We start from the raw sequence: 23,580 nt of genomic DNA, 5'->3' as shown, positions 1-23,580 counted from the left end.
AAAAAAAAAAAAAGGAACTTCGGGATTTCACGAGCCAGTTGTTTCCAGTCGGCGTGTTTTTGTGAACGTACCAGTCTCGTCCAACAACAAAATAAACGGAAAGATAATCAGGTAATTGTACGATAAATCATTTTAGCAGTAAGGAAAGGCATATATGTTTGTTCTTTACGTTTATAATGTGTGTGGTTTTGACATTTATACGTACATTTAAAAATGTACGGCCATTTTCCCTGTTTCCGTTAGCCTCTTCATTTCCTGAATTAAGCTAACTTTAGCTAGCTTGCAGATTCTGCAGCATTTATTGGTTTGATGTTGATTGACATCGACTTGAACGATATCTGTGTGTAAAAGCAGCACAGCAGGACTTGAGTGGGTCTGTTTTAGCAGGTAGAGGCTAAATGGTAGCTTTGTATTAAAGAATTTAAAAAAACAACACTCATCATTTCTCATCCTTCGTATCTGGTCTGTCTACTGCCTCTTTTCACGTCAGATCATGGAGTTTGCAGAGCTGATAAAGACACCCAGGGTGGATGGGGTTGTCCTGCATCGACCTTTCATGCCCACTGTGGAGGGGACTTTGTGTTTGACTGGCCACCACCTGATTCTCTCCTCTAGACAGGACAACACAGAAGAGCTGTGGCTACTTCATTCAAACATCGACTCTATAGAGAAAAGGTGCTGAGCTTCTTACCAAATGATGTTGTTAGGATTTTTTTTTCTTTTTTCCCCTCCTAATGGCTTTCCATACCATGTCACTATCAAAATGTGTTTCTTATCTTATACTTAAAGACCCCCAGGTACCCTCAAGAGACAGTGTGCAGTAGTTTTATATATTGTGTGACCTCTGTGTCTAACTTGTACCTTTTTTTTGTGTAGTGTTTGCACATAAATAGCAGCAGGTCAGCAAGACAGACATTCACTTTGAGGAACAGGGGAGGAAACATAGAAGTTGTCCTTTACTGTGATTACACTGGTCTTTTCAGTGCAACTCTTGTGATCACACAGTAGTTCCCTTGCATCGGACATGTGAGAGCATCTGAAACCCTTGTAACAGGAAGTTTTGAGTCTGAATTTGGGCTGTCATTACAGCTTTTCCCATTGACTGAGAATGTATGTCTTGTGATTGTGCCTCAGGATACTATATAGGACACAGAAAAAGTTCAAATCCTCACATTTCAGAAGCTGCAACCAGCAAACTTTCGGCATTTTTGCTTAAAAATGATTATTCAGTTATCAAAATAGTTGCAGATTAATTTTCTGTCAATCGACTATTCATTTGCAGCTCTATCAGGAATGTGTTAATTGGCACTACCTGCTGCATTTCTGTGTATATTTTTGGAAAGAAACGGGATGATTTTGACTATAATGCTGTCTCCAACTCACCAGTACTGCAGGAAAGGCATGCAGAGTGTTTGCTGATAAAATCTTTTTTTCTATAAGTTTCTATAGAGGCGTTATCGATTTGGAACATAAGAACATCTTCAAGGAACTGTTTACACCATAGGAGACCCTGGTATTCTGTAATGACACAACATTAGTGAGTTTATTTACAAAGGAAGTCCACATGATAATGAAAGTCAAATTGCACTTGCACTCCTGACTAGCCACAGATGAAGCAACTCTAGCTCTGAGGCAGGAGTGTTCCTAATAGCTAACAAGCATGTCGTTAAGTGTTTGGAAATCCAGAGCACCAAGAGGACACAGAGAATTGTTGCTGTGAAACAGCAGTGCTGACTCTGAGTCATTTTGTCTGCCACATGATATTTATCCCCTCTACCATGTTTACCTTTTGATCAAATCTTCAACCTGTCTTTCAGATTTGTGGGCTCTCTGGGAAGCATCATAGTCAAATGCAAAGACCTGAGGGTGATCCAGCTGGACATCCCTGGTATGGAGGAGTGTCTCAACATTGCCAGCTCTATTGAGGTAGAAAAACACAGCCCAAAATAATACTGTTAATTACAAAATGTTCACTGCTACAATTTGAGAGGTTGTCATGTTTTTAGTGTCAGGTGAAATTAAATGCTACATGTAATTAACAAACGCATATACACTTTACACTTCTCTAGGCTCTGTCCACACTTGATTCAGTCTCCCTGATGTACCCTTTCTTCTACCGGCCCATGTTTGAAGTCATAGAAGATGGATGGAATTCTTTCCTTCCACAGGATGCATTTAAAGACTTGGAGTCCATGGTATGGCCATGATGAATGATGATAATGTTGTACTTGTTATACAGTAGGTAGGCACTGATCAGTATTTAAAAAAAATCATCCAGAGAGGATGATCGAAACAGTGAAATCAGCTTTTGTAGTCAAGAATTCAACGCTTCGTTGTACGCCGTTTGACACCCCTCTCTTAATGTGTCTCCATCCCATCTCTCAGACAGATGAGTGGAGACTGAGTGAAGTCAACAAGGACTTCAGCGTGTGTCCGTCATACCCTCCTCTGGTGGCAGTGCCCAAAGATGTTGATGATGACACACTGAGGAAAGTAGCGACCTTCCGTCACAGTGGCCGTTTCCCAGTGCTTAGCTACTACCACAAGAAGAATGGCATGGTAAGTTTTGACTCTTTCTGTTCTGTATTATTGTCTAAAGGCTGACAGTATCATAGCACAGCACTGTTTGTAGACAGTTGCCACCTCTTGAAAAGTCCTCAAATCACCTCCCATGTTCAGGTGATGATGCGAGCAGGCCAGCCTCTCACAGGCACAAACGGGCGGCGGTGTAAGGAAGACGAGAAGCTGATCAACGCCACCCTGCGGCCGGGCAAACGCGGCTACATCATTGACACGCGCACCATCAATGTGGCCCAGCAGGCCAAAGCTCGAGGAGGAGGATTCGAGTCTGAAGCTAACTATCCACAGTGGAGGAGGATCCACAAGGCCATCGAAAGGTGGGTGACACATAAGTGAAATTTGATAGTGATACTATGTGTTAAAATAAGTTTTATATTATATACAGTATGTGTGGGTGAAATTTATACAGAATTTATTTGAACTCATGCAACATTATTTTAGTTTTGTGACACATTTGTCTTTTTCCAGGTCCAATGTCCTCCAGGACAGCCTGATTAAGCTGGTGGAGGCGTGTAACGACCAGTCCCACAGTATGGATCGCTGGTTGAGTAAGCTTGAGGCTTCCAGCTGGCAGACTCATGTCAAAGAGATCCTCACCACCGCCTGCTTGGCTGCACAGTGTATCGACAGGTCAGGGAGTTTGGTTTATTTGCATCCAGTAATCCACAAGCAGTAAATCACTCAGTTCCACAGATCATACCACTGTGTGTTATTATGCCTCTGCGCTGGCAACAGCTGTGGCTGGAGGCATTATGTAATACGCGTTGTCCATCTCATTCTTGTGAAAATGATATCTCAGTAACGCCTGGAGGGAACTTCATTACGTCTGGCACAAACAGCCACTTGGACTCAAGGATGAGCTGATTAGAATTTGGTGGGCAAAGGTCAAGGTCACTGTGACAAAAACAAATTTTAGGCCATAACTCAAGAATTCATATACTAATTATTATGACAAAGTTTCACACACACGTCTAATAGGATAGAAATGATGATTCCTCTGCGACCTTTCTACCAAATTAAGCAGTAAACTAATCATTAAGTACTGCAAGGACTGAGATTACAGTATATACAGTAGGTTGCACGAGATGTTAAAACATTAGAATCACTTGTGACACTCTTGTGACAAACAGTAAGCATATATGTTTGTCTCAGGGAGGGAGCATCAGTGCTTGTTCATGGTACAGAAGGGACAGACACCACCCTGCAGGTGACCTCCTTGGCTCAGATCATCCTTGATCCAGCGTGCAGGACCATCAGAGGCTTCCAGGGCCTGGTGGAGCGAGAGTGGCTCCAGGTGAGCTCCTCTGACCTTTTTGAAGCACCGCTCCACCCTTTCTTTTTCCCCTTTCTGATAGCATTCATTATTGAGCATTATGAAGTACACTAAAGGAAACCTGATTTCTCCCTTCTCACCTTTTTGAACCCCTATCCAGGCGGGTCACCCGTTCCAGCAACGCTGCGCCCTGTCAGCCTACTCCAACAGCAAACCTCGCCAAGAGGCTCCTGTCTTCCTGCTCTTCTTGGACTGTGTGTGGCAGATTATTCGTCAGTTTCCATGCTCCTTTGAATTCAGTGAGAGCTTCTTGGTGCTGCTCTTTGAGCATGCCTATGCCTCTCAGTTTGGTACTTTCCTGGGCAACAGCGCAGCTGAGAGGTAAGTCTGAAGTCTGTCTGGCAGCCATATGCCATTTTGTCTCACATGGGTGTGCAGTACAAAGTGTTATGTGCACCTGCTAATGCAATAAAACTTAGTCGACATGTAGTACAGTGTTCCAAGAAAGTTACATCATGCAAAAAATATATTTTATGGAGCCTTTCCTTCACATTCTTGAGCTACTGGCCACTAAGCAGCTTTACTAAAAAACATTTGTGGATTAGGTGACTTTCCCAAAGTCAATTATAAAGTTTTCGGTGAGGGAAAGGAGAACGTTTTCTCCAAAGGGGTTTTCCATGTTCAACCAGTGATGTATCATTGTACAAGTCACAAGCCCACTCCTATAAACTGTAGGCAATTGCTGCTCTTTTTGGTTAACCTAACAGCCCCTCACCCTTTTTACAGAGCTAAACTGTCTCTGCCTGAAAAGACTGTGTCCCTGTGGTCATGGGTGAATCGGCCCCAGGAGCTGGAACGCCTGACAAACCCGCTCTACGAGGCCAACAGTCTTGTGATCTGGCCCTCTGTGGCCCCTCAGAGTCTGCTGCTGTGGGAGGGTAAGAAGCAATAAAAACAAACATGCCGTGACTGAGATTATATTCAAGATCATATACAGGACAACACCCTGCAACAGTGTGTCTCAACACTTAATTATAGTGTTATAGAACATCCATACTTAGTGCATATTCTCTGTTATGAGTCAGGGATAACAAACATAGGTTGGAATACCTTGAAACAAAAATAAACAGAAGCAAACTCGACTGGTATTTGATCTAAAAAGACCTACAAGTGAAAATATCCACAAAGGTTTAAGGCAACAGCTGGAGGCAACAAGCAAGAAAGTGTATTTAAAAACAGGTTTCAGATAATTATAGTGGAGCTTTTGTTTTAGTGGCTGGAACAGATAAAAAAAGAGGGTTAGGGTTTTCATGCTCATCATAAAGGTATTGATAGAAATGAAAGTCCTGTGTTACATAATTTCAACTTAAGCATGCAAAATGTCCACACTTCAGAGGGATATAGAATATATTGTAATAAATTTAAAATAGCACTTGTGGACTGTACGAGTTTTGTTGGTTGGTTTAAATGTTAAGTTTGTACAACAGCAGACTGGGAGCAGGCTCAACCAGTAAGGCTACATGCTGTGTTTTTACAGCATGGTATAGCGTTAATGTCATATTTTGGGTTTGACTCATGGTTTTGATGTATGCTTGGATAAACCTGAAACCTGAGTAAGCTGATGGCTAAAACCTATTACTGTTATTAGTAGTGGGTTTGAAAACAAGTGCGATAGCTGCAGGTACGCTGCCATAAATCGTTCTTCATCTCATTTGTGATCCATGGACTGTATATAAAGAGGTGTGATCATATTCTTCCTCAAACAAACATTTTGAAATTTCACCAGAAGGGGGCACCGTTGATTCCACAATTTGCTGATAATGCGACTCAGCCTGTGAGCAACTAGTAAACAGTGAAGCATACTTATTTGGTTACACACAGAGAGTTACAAACATACAGTACATACTGGCATGCATTTTATTCTAAAGGGAAATTTGTCACATTGTCAGAAAGCTATTTGAGATACAATAAACAGCACAACACACTCTTATGTCACCCTTGTCCAGTTACATGACCTGCTGAACCAACATGACACACATAATGATCCATAAACAATAGAAATAGTTCATACAGTGTATAACTTATATTGAAAACAACAGACATAATTAGCTAAAATAAAATAATGAGCACAATAATGAGCCGTGTAAACAAACCTAGCATTTTCCTGCCTTCATCAGTGTCAAATGTCCACCTCTGATAACCGCCATCATAATCCGCGTTAGATGAAGAGGTCAAACTCTGCATATTGCTGTTAGGCTCCTATGACTTTTTAACCCTGATTTAGCTTTTAGCACCTTTCACAGTCTCAGCATTACTCAGACAGCTTCTCCGGCACGTCAGTGATGCGTTTCACTTGCATGTTTGCCTTATTATAGGTTGCACAGTAGGTATCCTTACTGACGCCTGAGCCCCTCTGACGCTGTCTTAGGCATGCTAATCTTAGATCTGTGGCACATTTCTATGTTCTTATGTGGCAACATTGTCATATAACACATTTATAAGTTAAGTTTCTTTTCCACAATCACTGATTTTCTAAAAAACATCTTGTATAAGCTGCAAATTTTATGTCTGAATAATTGATAAATTGTTGAAATATGCTATGTTTGATGAAAGTGTCACCATTTGTGTTGATTTATCATCATTGTAAATCAAGGATAACATGGAATTAGAAGGGTGCCACCTTAAGTATCACTGCTCAAAATACATTGTCCAATATTTCATAACTTCTGGGATATTAAAGGCTTAATTCAATGCGATCAGCATATTAAATAAGACTGAAAGAGTTAATATTTTTGCTTCCTAAATGAGAGTATTTTAGGAAGTTTGGTTTGGAAAGTGGTAAAGGGTTTTTTTCCAGTGCAAAATTTATGATAGTGAATATAATCTTTGTTGAAATAAGACCAGTTGAGTTCAAGTCAATAATGTTTTAATTAAAAAAAAAATCCCAGGGTAATATACGCTTGAACTTGCTGAATCTCGAATCTGCACAAAGAAAAGGCAATTTCTAAAGGAAAAAATGGGGGGCGGGGTCTTGACAGAATAGGGGTCAGTAGGTTCAGACGTTCCTGTGTGAGGTGGGCCCCTCCCTGCCTAAAGCCTTTTTCATTCTATATGAACTGGAACGCATGTGAACTGACTGAAGCACGTGAAATACAACAGCCATCCCGCTTACGCAGCTCTTTCACAGAGAATGACGCACACTCCTGGACCAACTTCAAAGACCCCGGGCACATCTAAATCTGTACCACCAGCCACATACTCCTGACATTTTCAGGCTGTGTTTAGGGCACAATCGCTGTGCTTCAACTAGGCAAGTCATTTCAGAAGGAATATAGAAAAGAAATACTACTACTAATGTGTGACATAAGTTGAGGTGTCATTGCTTTAGATGTGGACTGGAGTTTAATGGGTTTTTGTGTTTTTACATAAAAACAGAGCAGGATTGTGAAGGCTCTGCGCTCTTGTAATGGGAAACTCAAGCTGCACTTTTCTTGTTATTATCTACTGTGTAATCCAGATAGTGCAGCAACTAACAGTTATTTTTATTATTGATTAATCTGCAGATTATATTCTCGATTAAATGGCTTTGTCTGTAAAATGTCAGAAAAGTGAAAAATGCCTATTATAATTCATTAGCACCCTCATCGGTCGATGTCTTTAAATGTCTTGTTTTGTACAACTAACAGTCCAAAACCCAAAGATATTCAGTTTACTATCATATATGACAGAAAAGCATCAAATCCTCACGTTATGACCTATTTTTATACAGTCTATGGTTATGACCAGCAATTTTTTTTTCTCACTTTTGCTTGGAAAGCAATTGTTGGATTATCAACAATGTTGAAGATAATTTTTTTCTGTTGATTGACTAGCCGATGCTGCTCTAAATCCAGAGACAAAGATGCTTAAATCCTGTTGGTAATGTCTCCACCGTATTTATATTCCTACCAAGTTAGAACTGAATCACGTAATCCGCCGTTTAAAATTTGGGGCACAAAACAAACAGCATCAAATATTAGTCATTGATTAATTATCACAATACTGGCCATTAGTTAAACTTAAGAGATATTAATTCCAACATAAATTTGAACGTAACTGAGTTTACAATTCAAGTACATCTATTTCTCAGATCTTTTGATTGGGAAACACTCAGGCACTTGCACTTTGTCTCACTGTGACCAACCAGTCACGTCTTTACTGTGTTGTACATTCCAGTCATACAAAACATCTCTGCGGTCACACTTGTTTCTCCAGTATATCAGTTCAATTTCCTCTGCCAAAGTCCCCCGCCCACCATCACAGTGCGAGTCTAGGAGACGTTTGCAGTCAGTGCACACAATCCGTGGTCTGTTTCAACACAGTTCGACGTCTGCTGACATTACCTTCTGCCTCAAGAACATCTGGGTTTATCACTCTTAATGCTGTGGCTCAAAGAATCCCTTAAAGTTTATCCATTTTATCCCGTTGCTTTTCTCAGTTAACAAGTTTTCTATGTTCTCTATATAATTGTCTATGTATTAATTAATTATGTAATTATGAAAGCTCCATATTTTTTCATACACCAACAATAATTGTCCACACCATCTTTAAATAATTGTTTTTTCTTTCATAACTTACAGTACTCTTCCCTCTTTTATCACAGGAGTTTTCCTTCGCTGGAACCGGTCCTCCAAGTGTTTGGATGAGGCCTATGAGGAAATGGTACATATAATTGAGTACAACAAGGAGCTTCAGAACAAAGTAAACAGCCTGCGCAGGCAGCTTGCCCAGCTGGAAACTGAAGATCCTCTGCTTCAAACACCATAGAGAGAGCTGAAAGAAAGAGGTAGAAAATGTGGAAAATAACTAAAAACAGAAACAGATCTCTGTCATCCCGATTTTTAGACTTTAGTTAGGTTTAAATTATTTTCAAATGTTTGAGAATAAGAAATCTAAACTATTCTAATTTTGCATTTTGAACATGATTATTGTTGCATGTTTGTTGGAATTGGCAAAATCGTTCTCTCTTTGACTACTTCGATGCAGTTACTCGTCACGCAGCGTACATGGCTGAATGGACTTGAAGAAAAAAAAAACACGCACACATTTTCAACATATTTTGCCATGTTGTCTCATTCAAACTAAGGAACAAGAGGGAAACATTCAAAAACAAACAAACAAGCAAAAAACATTGCCAGTCATTTCTCAAAGCGCTGCTAAAAGCCAAACATCCTTCATCACATAGAATTCCAATATCAGTATGCATGCAGAACCGTATGCACAGAAAAATATGGTTTCATTTTCTTAAATTATACTTTGACTTGTCAGATGATTTCGCAGACGGTAATATTGTCAAACCCCCACACTCACTGACTAATTAATTAGTTAATTTTTAAATAATACTTAATGTTAGACTCTAATGTACTGTATTTGTGGGCATTGATTGTGTTCAGGAGTGGATAGTGGGGCGTTTGGAGGACGGCGGATGTACACTTACTACTGGGTACACATGTCTATCACATCCTGCTGAATGTATATGCCACTGAGACACTGCAGAGTAACTATGGCAACATATAGGGTTCTGTAAGGCAGCATGTGACTTTGCTGCATGATGAGGTGATATAATAAGCGTAGGTTGGGTCAGCACCTAATGTACTATACAATGAGAGGGGAGGCTTGTTTAATATGGATTTGACCAAAATATCCTGATTCTTGTATGTTAATCATTACTTGACATTCCAGTACGTACCATGACCAGAGTTATGAATAAATTACACAGAAGATTTATCTAATACAACCTTATAAAACAGTTATGTCCATCAGCTGGTTGCCTGGTTATGTTTGGTCAAAATATTTCCCAATCTCATTGTGCACAGTAGTAAGAAAGTATATATTTGAGAGTATGAAGCAGAAAAAAAAGAGTAGGGGTTGTTGCTATGGTTATGTTGGCCATGTTGGCCATATGCTTATCAGTGAGATTTTAAAGAATTGGCCACAAGAGGGTTTGTCTGCTTAAGAGGTGAAAATATTATATCCTTATAGACCAGTTTATATTTTGGGAGTTAAAGTTCTATAATTGTTGCATTCAAGTACATAATTGAACAAACTGCATATCTTCTCTTTCTTAGTTTAAGATCTAAAACTAATGCACTTTGTGTGAAAGGCATTTCAGTTACTTTATGTGTATATATGTGTGTGAGGCCATTATACTCTACCACAATGTCAGAATCATACTCTTATAATTATAATTCTTCTAATTGATATTGTTTTTGTTGTTAGTACAACATAATAGATGATAAATGTCTTAATATTAAATGTGAAAATATGCCAATATATCCAACTCATGTTTACTGGAACATAGTTTTCAGCATCCAAGGTAATTTTCTCACAAATCTGGGACCAGAAAAGTCAAATTGTTGGCATTTCTAAACCTTTAATTACGCTGTTATGAAAGAAGGAGTTGAGACATGTTTAAAACAACTTGAACTGACTTCTTTTGGCACAGTGACACTAAATCTCATCTTTCAGCATGATTCATATTTTACGATTGCTGACAGTCACATCGAGAAAGCTTTATGCTGCATGTAAAATACAGAAAAGTGACCTTTTTTTGGTAGAATTCAATCTACAATGTTCAACTTTGGCTGTAAAATACATTTTAATACTGTTTCATCTGCTTGTCTCCATATTGTCTTAACACATTTCATCTATTTTGCTTCAAGAATGATGTAATAATCACACTAATCTAAACTGATTCCAGCCACTACATTAATCTGCTTGATAAAGGGAAAGTTTACATGTATATTTCATTTGTGCACTATATTCTCATAGTTTCCTTTAGCCCAAAAGGCATCTTAATTTGTTGCTTTGTGTGTGCATGAATGGAACACAGTTTAAAGGTTCTGGTGTCATTGTACAGATGTCCTATGCTCGCATTACACATAATATTCTCTTTGCTTTGTCTAAGTCAACAAAACTCTAAAAGATTATCAGCACTGTGGACAAATAATCGTTTTGTTGGTTCGTTGTTCTACTTATCAGCTTGGTGCAATGCCTTACTGCAAAATCAGAATTTAAAATTAAAAGATTCAAGTACTTTTATCACTGCTGATCATATGTCTGTAAAAATCTATAATTGTTGAAAAGATAAAATGTTTTTAAGTTTTCAAGCCATTAAAAATTATAGCACAAGATATGTTTGATCATGTAATTATTTAAAAAGTGTCTCTGTTCTCATGTAAGAGTTGCATAACTGTAAATTATGGGGTTTATTGTTGTGAGTGTTAACATTTCACAATAATAATTAAATTATAACAAAAAATTAGATTAACTTTTCTTAAGCATTTATCTGCTAAACCTTAAAGCTGCGTTTTTGCTTTACAGAGCATTTTATTGTCTTTCAGCTCCTTGTTTTGGTTCACTCTCAATACTTTCGACAACCTCATTTTCAGTCACAGCAGTCAGCTGTTTTAAGCAACAAAAAAACCTCCTAATAAACCCACTATAGTTTACCTACCCAGTAGTCTCGCCATAACAGACATTGGAGATGTCTACCTACTGAAGTCTGGGGATTTCTAAATGCACGATAGTTGCTTGAACAGCGGCAAAAATGGCTGCTCACAAACCTACGCCCCTTACATTTTGTCAAAGATACACCTTACCAGAAATGATGCTCTCCGCACATTCTCCTCCGTAGTGAACTGCATGTCACCGCCCCAGTAGGAAGGACCAGACTAAAGACTTTGGATTGGTTCTGAAATGCAGGTTTTTTTTAAACTCTCTAATTATTTCCACCCAGTTTTAGCTACGAAAGCTGGGAGATTGTCCTCAGCCTCTATGAGCAAAGCGTTTAGAGTGGTCTGTGGTCTACCTACCCAGCACCAAACAGCAGAAAGACAAAGTTAGCGACTAGCTGGTGAACAAAATGCAGCATTTAGAAACTAAATATCCAGGTATTTCCCTCAGGAGTTGGTGGAGACCAAAACCGAGTTAAAAGAAAAGTGAATATTGGGTTTCCATAAACTCCAAATGAATGTTAATGTTGCAGATTGTGTAAATAAGCAACTGTTTGCAAGCATGATCACCATAAAAGCTTTATATGGTGATGATATGTCAATGTTGTGTTTGCAGTCTGTTCCCCAGCCCCCAAGTGACCAAAAATAACACGATTGATTGCTATTTTTTTTGGTCACATGCCCAGTGACGCAGCTTCCCACTACAATGACAGGTGGCGTAGTCCCCATATGGCTTGCCCAATGATTAGTAAACAGCACCCTGGCCAGCCGCCTCACTAAATATGTTGCCATTGCTATGATGGAAGGATCATCTGATGAGGTGACAGTGGAATAAATAGCCAACCATCAGCTGCTTTATGAGGGCATGTGATGGCAGCCAGTGTTTACAGTACAATCGTTCTGCCTCAGTTTTCACTCCATATTAATGTGGCCTTGGGTCTTCTCGGATTTCATGGACAACCGTCTTGCTTAACTCACACAGGAGGCGTCGACAGCCTCTTGGAACAAATATAATGGAAATGAAGGTTACTTTATGGGGTTACATCATTGAATTTTTTTTATCCTATTTAATTGGCAACATTAACTGAGAACAATTTAGGGGGAGAACAAATAAGTCAGTCTTAGTTTTTTTGGTGCAGTCAATTGAAAAGTTGTAGTTTTTCTCTCTCAAAAGGTGTGTGGGCTTTTTGTCTTGACTGCCCAGATGTTCTCCACTGTGGTTTAAACCCCTCTTCACCATTACACTAACAATAAAGCACTATTTCATGTAACTCTCATTAGGTATCCTTTCCGTCTCATGTCACATGGGCATCAAGAGTGAAGCACCTAGAGGTTCATCATGATTGCGATAAAAATTTGCCTCAATGATATCCTTGTGTTGTTTTCGGAAAAAGTGTGTCAGTTTACAGATTAACTTGTTTTTGAAGAAGTCATTTCCTCCCCAGTGATGATAGGCATGGGGGTGTGCACCGGTCCACCACTCACACACCAGCACAGATCTGAAGCCCACCCATTGCTCACTCCACTCAGAGACATCGTCAACCACATTGGCCAGCCTTTATCAACTGCAAACAATCCTCAAAGTCAAACAAAGGGTGTGTACATGCTCACATCTTCCTTTCACCTTGATAATAAAATATGATAACAAGTATAAGTAGCTTACTATACAGGCTATAACATGATATGAAGAAAGCATAAGAGTTGAAACAATTAGTTGATTAATCAATTAGTCGGTCAACAGAGAATTAATTGACAACTATTTTGATGATCTCTTGTTGTTTAAGTAAGTTTTAATGGAAGAGGAACATCACTGCCTCCAGCTTCTGAAATTTGAATATTTGCTGGTTTTCTTAGTCTTTTGTGATAGTTAACTGAATGTCTTTGGCTTGCACAAACAGGCAATATAAATATGTAGAAATGGGCTTTGGGAAATGTGTTTTTTCTATATTTTCTGAGATTTTATAGACCAAATGGTCTATGAATTGGAGATTTTTTTTATTTAAAATATTTTTAAATGTATTTATTTTATACAGTACATTTATATAACAGTTTATTTGCCTTGTGATTACCTTTTCCACCATTTTTTTTTTGCGTCATCCACACATGGATGTGTTACATACATGCATCCACACCTCAAGGCTTTAATAATACTTATCAATCATCACGGTCACGTGGCTCCCTGTTTTTTGGGGACAACTCGTAAACGCGTACCCGTGGCCTCAGCTTTAACCAGCAGTGAATGGCCGGCACAAACATGATCTGCATCCGCGCTAAGCAGCCGGACGACGGGTGTCGGTGACGTTCTGTGGGAGTGGTCTGTGAGGGAGGACCGCACCTCCGAGGCTCCACCAATCCCAGAGAAAGCCGGTATCCCCTGAAACCAGATGGCCGCTGATATATAGCTTGAGGACGCAGCTGATGCAACACTGGACTGAGATAACACCAAGCATCACGTCACGGCGCTGTAGGCTACAAAATCAGCTCACAAGAGGAAGTCGCATCCTATTCTCAATAAGCCACACAGGATTTCTTTTTGGCTGCATATAATTTAATTCACCGGTGAGTAAACTGCTTCCGTTGTATTTCCTGTATAGTAGCCAGATATTAAAGCTGAAATCAATTCATGTTTTTTAAACTTTAATTTATCCATACACGGCTTTATCTAATTCGCTACCACGAGGTTACTCTTATAAACGTGCTTGTTTGATTTCATTATGATGTGTTTATTTCACACAGAAAGTGTGCTGTCTTAGCCTTTTTTTATACTTGCAACCTTACCTTTTTTCGCCCTAAGCAATTGCCACTTTTTGAATTATATAGCCTATTTTATCAGGCGGCTCCTGTAATCGTTACGTATGCCGAGACAGCCTCATGCCGGCTCACTGGCCCGGCTTAATTTTTCCGGATGTCTGCGTCTCACAGATCTCATTAAACAATGTGCATCTACAATATGATGATGCTGATTGCGCTCACTCTTTCAAAACTCTGTACAGCACGCTAATCCATTTGGAAAAGCGCCAAACTCAATGGTTATTAAAGGTCCACCGTGACTCACTGCATCAGCCCCAAAAAGGGGAGCAGCTCGAGCCCCCTATTACACAACTGGCTGACATGATGGACGCGCTGAACAATGTTGGCACAACAGTGAACAACGCATGGTGTGAGGAGGGGGCCAGAGCTGCCAGATAATAACTAATGGGAAAGCTTTGAAATGTACTTTAAGTATCTGGCACAGGAGCGCATGGTTTATTTGCGCAAGTTAGACGTAAAAATGTGTTTTTTGTGTTTGCATAATCTATGATTTCCCTTGTAATAATAGTCGTATCTTGTAGTTATTACAAGATACAAGATCATTTCTAAACCCAGAGTGAGACTTCTTCTAAAAAGAGTTCAAGACAAATTTTCTCTTTCCTAAGACGTTGTAAAAGTTTTGGGTTTTTTTCCAAATCCAAATGATTTGGCACTGTTTTCATTCTACTGTATGTCGCTGTACGCCCTCTCTCACTGATTGGCTGTCGTTGAAGGCAGGGCAGTATAAATACTCTCAAGTTACCTTCTTCCTTCCTTTTTTTGGAAGCTCTCTGAACTCTCGGTAAGTACACTCCTGAAAGGATGAGTTGCGCAAAAGTCGAGGCGGCTCAGTGATGGACAAATGAAGAAAGCACTTCAAAGGCTGCTTTTAATTAGATTAAACCTTTTACTGCGTCGGTAATGTCACTTGTAGAAATAATAGTGCACTTTTGAGAGCTGCCTCAAATGTTATGTGCATGTACTGTTATTTTTGTTCCGTACGATCCATTGTGATGTGCGTCTCTAAAACAGGGATACAGGTTGAAAAGTACATCTGCATTAATGTAGCATTAAAGTTTTGTAAAAGTGAACAGAGTGATTGAAATACAGTCGAAAAATGTTGAGCGTTTCTATACGCTTGAATGCTCCGTTGCGCCAGTTTGGAAATAAAAGCCTATCATTTGCATCTAACTGTAGCCTACGTGTCCTTGCATCTCAGATCGTTTGCATTGTCGTGCCAGTTATTACCGCGAAAAGTTTGTAAATGAAATCGTCTTTACTTGGTCACACTTCTGTCCTCTAGTCCTCTCTCTCTCTCTCTCTCTCTCTCTCTCTTCCTGTCTGTTGGCGCCTGAGGTCTGGAGAGGAGCCCAAGTCTCTTTACACAGAACTCTTTTTTTTCCAAAAATGTACTGAAAGAGACCACCAGATGATGGCAGTAGTATTTGTACAATATGTCACAGAATATAAACAGATCCAAAGGTTGCTTTCAGTGGATGGGTAGGAGGTATTTCTGCTGTTCCTATACAGCAAAAGGTCTTAAGACACTGAATTTCACTGATGCCTGTGGAATTTTACAGCTGTGATGTCTCATAAGTGTGAACACACTCTTTTTCTTGGCAGGTACCAGCATGCCTGTCATCAGAACCCTCAGCAAGGTGGCCAAGCAGGCTCTGCTCAGCACCCCGGGGTGCGGCTGCCAGCCCCTAACGGTGGCTGTACGCAACATCAGCTTCTCCCCTCGCCAGGTGACGTCTGATGCAAGCTTCCACTCTGTGTCCTTCTCAGAAACAGACCACCCCAAGGTGCTCATTACAGGTAAGCAACTGCTTTTTTTTGGGGGGGGGGGGTGTTAAACTCAGGCTACATATACAGCAAGAGATCAGATGACATATTTAAAATGCAGAACAGTTAAGATCAGGATCGTTGAGATGCTTTAAGTTGGTACAAAATGTGCTTGTCAGGGACTCAGGACTTCTAACAAGTCTGGCAATGAAAACAGAGTGAGGTGCCAGTTAAAAACAAAAGTGTAGGTGACCAGTGCTTTGACCTTTTTTCCTATGGCCCACTCTCCTTCTTAGTTACTTCCATCTCCGTGGAAACCAGCACTGATGATAATTAGCTGCTGCTGATTTAACTTGTTTAGTTTCCTCTGATGACACCTTGTGTTTCTGTCTCTCTCTGTCTATTGCAGGTGGCCTGGGACAGCTTGGTGTGGGGCTTGCCAAATTGTTGAGGTAAGAATCATCCACCTTGTGTTTGTCTTTGCACAAATTACACAGCCTTTGCCCACAGGTGGCAAAGTGCCAGCATTAAGATACCCTTTAACACAGTTTTCCTGATGTTGAACGTTGGGTTCTTATGCCTTTTCACAGGAAGAGGTTTGGAAAGAACAACGTCATTCTGTCCGACATCAGGAAGCCTCCCAGCAACGTTTTCCACAGTGGTGAGTCGGCTCATATGATATCAGAACTGACATCTGCAGTGTGGAATTAATCAGGTTCAGACATGCGCAAGACAGCTTTGACAATGTTTAATTTGTACTTTTAATATGGATCAGATTGTAGGAGGGTTAATCTGATTAAATTACATTCATTTGGCAAAAGCTTTTCTGCAAAGCAACTTATAATAAGTGCATTCAACCTTCAACCTCCATAGAACAAGTAGATGTCATCAAAGTGTGATATCAGTAACCTCCCACTGTTTTTTTAGTGTCTAGTCACTTATTTCATCATATGCAAAAGTACAAAGTTGGTGAATGTCGGTGACTAATTCCCACCCAATTTTAAAAATTCCTGTATTTGGCAATAGAGGTTGTGAATGTGTTACAAATGTACAATAGATTTTAGCCTCAGTTTAAAATTGCCAAATTAAAAAAACAGTGTTTTCTGCCAAAAAGCCTCTTCTATTCTTATTGTTATTTATTTATTTATTCTTAAGAGGTCACATTCTCTTGAAAAATGTTGACGATAAATTACGTAAAATCAATATGTGACACATAGTGACTTTGTTCTGTCCAGCTATGAGCTGTCCAAAGATGTAATGAATGTAGAAGTTAAGAGCCTGTAGTTGTAAACAAAAGTGAGCTCTCTTTTACTTTTTATCTGTGAATTCCTTTCAAGAAAAAAATGAAAAGACAGATTAACTTTTATAAGACAGGCAGTAAATCCTAAATAAGGACTTAATACAAGATTAATTGAATAGATGACTTATAAAATCTCCAACCTCTCTGTCACCATCAGGCCCCTTCATCTACTCAGACATCCTGGACTACAAGAACCTGCGGGAAATTGTGGTGAACAACCGCATCACTTGGTTGGTTCACTACAGCGCCCTCCTCAGTGCTGTGGGAGAGGCTAACGTGGCTCTGGCGCGGTCTGTTAACATCACTGGTGAGCCAACTTGAGACATGTAACCTAGACATTAAACTCTCACAGTGTTTCTTCAAAGTGTAGTGTCCTTATGGTCTTCTTTGTCTCTTTCTCAGGGCTTCACAACATCCTGGACATTGCAGCTGAGCACGGCTTGCGTCTGTTTGTCCCCAGCACCATCGGTGCCTTTGGTCCCACTTCTCCCCGCAACCCCACTCCAGATCTTTGTGTGCAGAGACCTCGCACCATCTATGGTGTCTCCAAAGTTCATGCTGAGCTGATGGGAGAGGTGAGATCACAGATGTCTTTCTTTTTTCTATCTTTTGTTATTCCAAAACAAGAGCCCACATTCACTTTCTTCATTTTCCTTAGGCGCTTTTTAATTAACCAGATTGTCAATAATTGATTCCTTTCTGTTCTTCCACAGTACTACCACCACCGTTACGGCCTGGATTTCCGTTGTCTTCGCTACCCAGGAATCATCTCAGCTGACTCCATGCCTGGTGGCGGCACAACAGGTAAGAGATGAAATGCCATCGCATAGAAACCATATGACCGTATGTAAGGTTTCACTTTTAATGGAGGTCTATTCCTGTACGACCCCCCCGACCCCACCCCACCCTGTCATGTCACAAGTTTGTTATGTAACAGGCTTTTTCCAGAGTCTTCATGACTTGCTGTATTTTTAGGCCAGCCGATAACTCAATGCGTTATCTCCATATTTCCTCTTGTCTAAGCTGCTGCCACACCCCTTCATACCAGAGTTCTGTTATCAGTTGCATAAAATAAACACTTCACATTTTTTGGTTTACTTTGTTTCACTTCCTTTCCCCTGCAAAGATATTTTAAATTTTTCTTTTTTTTCAGAGTTGCTAATCAATGTTAATTTTCTGTCTCTGGACCAGACTATGCCGTCCAGATCTTCCACGATGCAATCAAAACCGGAAAGTTTGAATGCAACCTGAAACCCGACACACGGCTGCCCATGATGTACATTGACGACTGCCTGCGTGCCACGCTGGAGGTGATGGAGGCGCCAGCTGACACACTGAGCATGAGGACCTACAACATCAACGCCATGAGCTTCACCCCCGAGGAACTGGCCCAGGAGCTCCAGAAGCAGATGCCAGAGCTGGAGGTCACGTATGACGTTGACCTCGTCCGACAGGCTATTGGTAAGTCAACTTTTTGTCAAGTTAAGTTTGTAGAGGGATATTTATCAGATAAACTGACTACTTAAAATCAAAACCAGCACTCTAAATTAAATTCTACATCTCATTTATGTGTTTCTCCCCCAGCTGACAGTTGGCCAATGAACTTCGATGACTCCAATGCAAGGAAGGACTGGGGCTGGAAGCACGATTATGATCTCCCAGAGCTCGTCCAGACGATGCTGAACTTCTTTGGCGCAGAAACACGCATGGCCCGCGCTAACTGAGGGCGCGCAGCATCAGAGTATTGTTTGTACATAATGTAAAGACTGACCAAAGAGAATAGAGAAACATGGCCTGTACATAGTTGTTCTCTCACTTCTCTCTGTAAATCAGAAGGGCTCTGCTTGCCTGACACAAGGCCACCGTGTCTGCAGAATGTAAAGTCAGTGCGGGCTAGACAATCCTTCCCCTGCTCCTGTCTATCAACCCGACTTTGCTCTCTTTTCCCTATTTTTCTGCTTGGAGATTTGGGTAAGGAGCAGTCCTGTCAGTGGAAGGTTGTCAGCAGTATCAGGGATAACAACATGGCCTGTGAAAACTTGTTCAGAAGAAAAGGAGGACGACTTGCATGTTCATGAATTGTGCACCGTGTTGCAAAGTTAACAAACTGGAGAAAGTTGCATTGTGTATTTGTGAGCATCCAGTTTTCTTTGAAAATCCAAATCTGCCAGGATTGTTTTGCTAAATTTCCAAGGATTGCCTAAATTCAGGTATTCAGAGCCTAATGCTCCTGGGGCTAAAATCAAATTACTCAATGACTTTGGATTTTAAGGGTATACAAATACACAAGTCGTGTCCTTTGATGCACTTTAGACCAATTTATATCTTAAAATTACTGACAAATAAATGAGCCTAATCACTTGCGAGGGCGATTTCTATTACAGTGCATCTGTATTTCGAGCAGTGCAGAGAGATAATTCTTAAGAATTGTTCCTTTTATTCCGACATAACATTATTTATTCTGTCTATTGGTGTTAAATGTGTGGGAGCTTCATCAAGTGAAAGCATTTTCTTAACACTCTTGTTTCCAAGTGTTTATGTCCAGTTTTATGTTTTTTTTTTTTTTTTCATCAACTCTGTGCGATTATTTTGACACAAAGGGAAATGTGACATTATATGCCGCATTTAAGTTTAGCCACATTCGGTGGTTTCTGTAATTCAACATTCTGTGAAAGGAATAGAATTGGTTAATATGTGAATGTATTAGCAGGTTCTTTCTGTTCTTTCAATCACACAATAAGCTTTGACAATAAAACTGTTTTCCATGTACCTCTGCTAGTTTCCGTTGTCTTTTTCACAGCATCACAACATGAAGAGAGTGTTCTATTATACAAACAAAGTGCAGACGATATTACCTAAGTTACCCTTTCGGTTGTGGAGAATGTGACACGGCAAACATTTAAGTACAAAATGTCCTCACAGTACATCTGTGAGCGCTTCCATCCTGAGAGCATGGTTGTTTCTGTTTTACAATGTCAGATTTGTTCAATTTTGAAGCAATGAATTGCTCCTTGTATTCAAAGCAGTATAAAGGAGTCTCATTGGGCTGCCGTTATGCAAGCATTAGATTGATATCACTTACAGCATTACTGGCAGCGTATAACCCTCAACTGATCAGATGTATGTAAGATTCAGAGCATGCATTTAGTGATCTTTATCGGCAATCTGCAGAGTAAAACTAAATATGAAGTCATGCAGAATCACTGTCAAAATACAAATATCAGGTTCACCTCAAATTTGATCTTTATTGGGAAAAAAATGAGTCACATTTCATTTCCAGCTTTTCTAAACAGGCTGAAAGCTGTACTGTCTGTTGCGGAAATTAAAAAATGCAAGTATGTAGCAGATGTGAGTTTATACTGTTAGCAGGCAAGACCTGTAATATTGTCTATAAATAACTTTCCGTATGTTGATAGGGCCACACAGAGGGTGAAACAATTCATCCTAATGACATGAATAAGAATCCAACGGTTAGCATCTGATCTGCATCTGCACACGTGGAAATTACATCCAGCTGACTGTTTTGGACAGTGCAAGGCATTAAACTGCTTCGCTTGACTTTCTGACTGTCCAGTTGAGAATGCATCCCAGCTGCAACTTGACGCTCTGAGGCAAACTGTTTGCGTTATGTAACAATAGAGCTGGACACGTGAAATTTTGGACTCCTCAACCTGAAATGTGAGTTTTGTGTGTTGTACTCAGAATCATTGTGCAACTGTAAATGTTTAAATGTCCTTATTTGTTAAATGCACAACAATTACAGGTGTGACTTTCAAAAAAATGATGAATGGACATTTATGTGGCTCTTTTCTATCTTGACAAACAAAGTGTTGTTGACACACAGATTAAATAACGGGCTGTATATGCAGATTTATATTATATGTGGACTGACCATTACAAAAAACAGTATAGTTATTTTACTCTTTTGCTATTTTTGTTTCTCAGCAATGAGTGTAAAACATGTAAATTAATTAGATCTTTAAACTCTGGATGTGGATGATCAGTAAGTATGATTAACAATATTTATAGCTCACATTTTTTGCTAATTAATACTGCCTTTATGTTGAATATTCGTTGAATAAAATTAGTGACACAATAGCTACAACTGCGATAAAACTGACTCTAATGTTAGAAGGAACTTTCACTAAACAGTGCGGTTTAGCTTTTCCTGTTCATAAAGGCTCAGTCGTCTCAAACTGATACTGAAATAAACACATCTTCCCAAAATTATTTAGTAAAAGGCAGAAGGGTGCAGTTTGAAAGCAAGCAAATACACTGAAGCAAATGAAGTAAGAGTATACACATATTTACCGAATGACATATAAAGAAGAAGACACAAAAAAACCATCCCAGATGAGAGAATTGTCCTCCTCAGCATATCAATAAATGCACTAAACCTGGAGCTGCTGTATTTTCCTGACAGAATAGGATCATAAACTGTAACCCTGAGGACAGCAATGTCCTCCACCGCACGCTTGATAGCCTCTCTTCAATTTCTCTGTGTCAGTAATTACAGCTGGGTGACCTTGCTTGGTTTTGTTTTGCCATTGTGCTGCAGAGAGAGAGCACAGAAGGGAGGCAGACTGGCTGAGTGCACTAAGAGAGTCACTTTATCCAGCTAAATACAGCGTTAAGTAAGCTGAGGCAGATTAACTGGATCTCAATCATGAACCACTGAGACCGAAGCTTTCGTTTTAGCCAAACACTACATGAGCTCTCATCGCTAATTAGTGCATCTCCCCTCTGAATGTGTGTCAGTAAATCTGGAGGTGTGCTCTCTGATTGGAATGCTTTTTCCCCACATCCCCTCGACCTCGCCGAGTAGGAATAGTTTCACACTGTTCTCACATCGAGCAGAGGTTCCACAAACAATATTATCTTTGTTTTCCAAAGATTTTGAGGCTTGTACAAGGGGGAGACAAAATCATGTTAACACCAAATGGAAAAGACTGAAATACCTTAATCACATCTGCTAAAATGACTGCAAAGGATTTTAATGTTAGAGTGTAAATTCCTAATTGTAGTTTTTTTGTATAGCTTTTATGGTAGTTCAATTACAGATCTGGCAATCTTTGCTCAAATTGCAGGTGGTAATTATATTTAAGGCATTTCACTTGTTTAAATCCTTTTTTTAGAGTTTGTGTCATTTCTGTTCTTTCTGTGTATGAAAGATTGTGATTAGTTTGCTTTCAGGAGCTTAGTTGAAATGTAAAATTGGAAGTGAAAATCAATATTTGCACTGGATTTGCAATGTTACAAATATAGCTCTGTTTCAGTTTCCCTGCCATCAGGAACAGAGTGTCTTTTAACTGACATTTTCTGTAGCATGCTTTAAAGAACTGAGAGTATATAGCATTACTGTGGACTATAGCATTACTGAGAAATAAACGCATATCTTTCAAGAGTTACAACACATGTAAACACGTGGGCTACGTAGGCACAATGATGCACACATGTAGACCTGTTTCTATTGGCTGCTGGCAAAATATTTCCATATATAAATGACGTTTTATATAACATGCATGCCTGTATAATGTGACTGAACGGTTGGAACATGTATATGTCTCAAAGTTTTCCAAGAAGAATCACGGGAACAAAGACGTATCAGACGAGACCTTCACTTTTTTTTTTTCACTTCTCTTTCTAGGGGGGGGGAAACCTTGCCTCTTATGTAAGACGCTTGCGGGCCTGCCTCCCACCGGCCAATCAGAGAGCTTCCTTGGTCGCCTGGGCCTCAGTGTTTTGTCCGTCATCGTGTAATACGATTCAGAAAGTGTGCAGCTGCTTACGTTGGACTGGGGCAGAACGTGAAGGGACGAGACATAAAGAATGTAGGGGGGAGGGAGCTGCTGGGCAGTGGGCCAAAAACCGCCATAACACCCTGTACCACAGCTGTTATTCCACATGGAGACTTGTTGCTATGGTAATGGAGGCACACCAACACTATCACCAGCGTCTTCCCACCTTCTAGCCTCAAGCGAAATATAAGGCTATACTGTATATCGCACCCTTACAGTTACAGGTACAGGCTTTCAATAGGTTTAGTCAATCACTGCACTCCTGTGGCTTCTCTGTTCCTCATTTGTGACTGTTTGACGGTTACAGATAGACAGGAGTGAGTGGTGATCCATCCAAAAGCACAAATCTCTTGACTCTGATTGATGAAAGACCTCTTTTTGCTGAGGAAATGTCTTTTCACTGCTCCACTGGTCTGGAACAGGACTGACGTTGTAATGGTCAGAAAATCAATTTTGACTTTAGGACCATGGTCACATTTATGAGCTCTACCACTCGTTGAACCCTCCACTGAGCTATTACTCTAAAATGAAGTGCTTGACTTGATCTGACCTTTACACTGC

At 40.0% G+C, this 23,580-nt stretch overlaps 2 protein-coding genes across 3 annotated transcripts; both read left to right on the top strand.

Moving 5' to 3' along the window:
• Positions 1 to 11,025, top strand: mtmr9 (myotubularin related protein 9). The gene is made up of 11 exons (XM_044377416.1): positions 1 to 111; positions 491 to 675; positions 1,818 to 1,926; positions 2,070 to 2,195; positions 2,386 to 2,559; positions 2,680 to 2,897; positions 3,049 to 3,210; positions 3,733 to 3,874; positions 4,014 to 4,234; positions 4,640 to 4,791; positions 8,496 to 11,025. Exons 2-11 carry the CDS (start codon positions 494 to 496, stop codon positions 8,657 to 8,659), a joined length of 1,650 nt encoding a protein of 549 aa, XP_044233351.1. The 5' UTR covers positions 1 to 111; positions 491 to 493; the 3' UTR covers positions 8,660 to 11,025.
• Positions 11,026 to 13,748: 2,723 nt separating this feature from the next.
• Positions 13,749 to 19,990, top strand: tdh (L-threonine dehydrogenase). Of its 2 annotated transcripts, none has more exons than XM_044377380.1 (9): positions 13,749 to 13,905; positions 15,760 to 15,954; positions 16,331 to 16,373; positions 16,512 to 16,582; positions 17,379 to 17,528; positions 17,624 to 17,796; positions 17,935 to 18,025; positions 18,413 to 18,682; positions 18,806 to 19,990. In XM_044377380.1, the coding sequence occupies exons 2-9, from the start codon at positions 15,768 to 15,770 to the stop codon at positions 18,943 to 18,945; spliced, it is 1,125 nt and encodes a 374-aa protein (XP_044233315.1). In that variant the 5' UTR covers positions 13,749 to 13,905; positions 15,760 to 15,767; the 3' UTR covers positions 18,946 to 19,990. The 2 variants fall into 2 exon arrangements, with proteins under 2 accessions (XP_044233315.1, XP_044233316.1); XM_044377381.1 differs by lacking the exon at positions 13,749 to 13,905 and adding an exon at positions 14,843 to 14,938.
• The last annotated feature ends 3,590 nt before the right edge of the window (positions 19,991 to 23,580 follow it).

This window comes from Thunnus albacares, chromosome 16 (genome assembly GCF_914725855.1).
Source record: "Thunnus albacares chromosome 16, fThuAlb1.1, whole genome shotgun sequence".
NCBI lineage: Eukaryota > Metazoa > Chordata > Actinopteri > Scombriformes > Scombridae > Thunnus > Thunnus albacares.
Note: the sequence above shows the minus strand (reverse complement) of the source record. Positions and strands in the feature narration are given on the sequence as shown.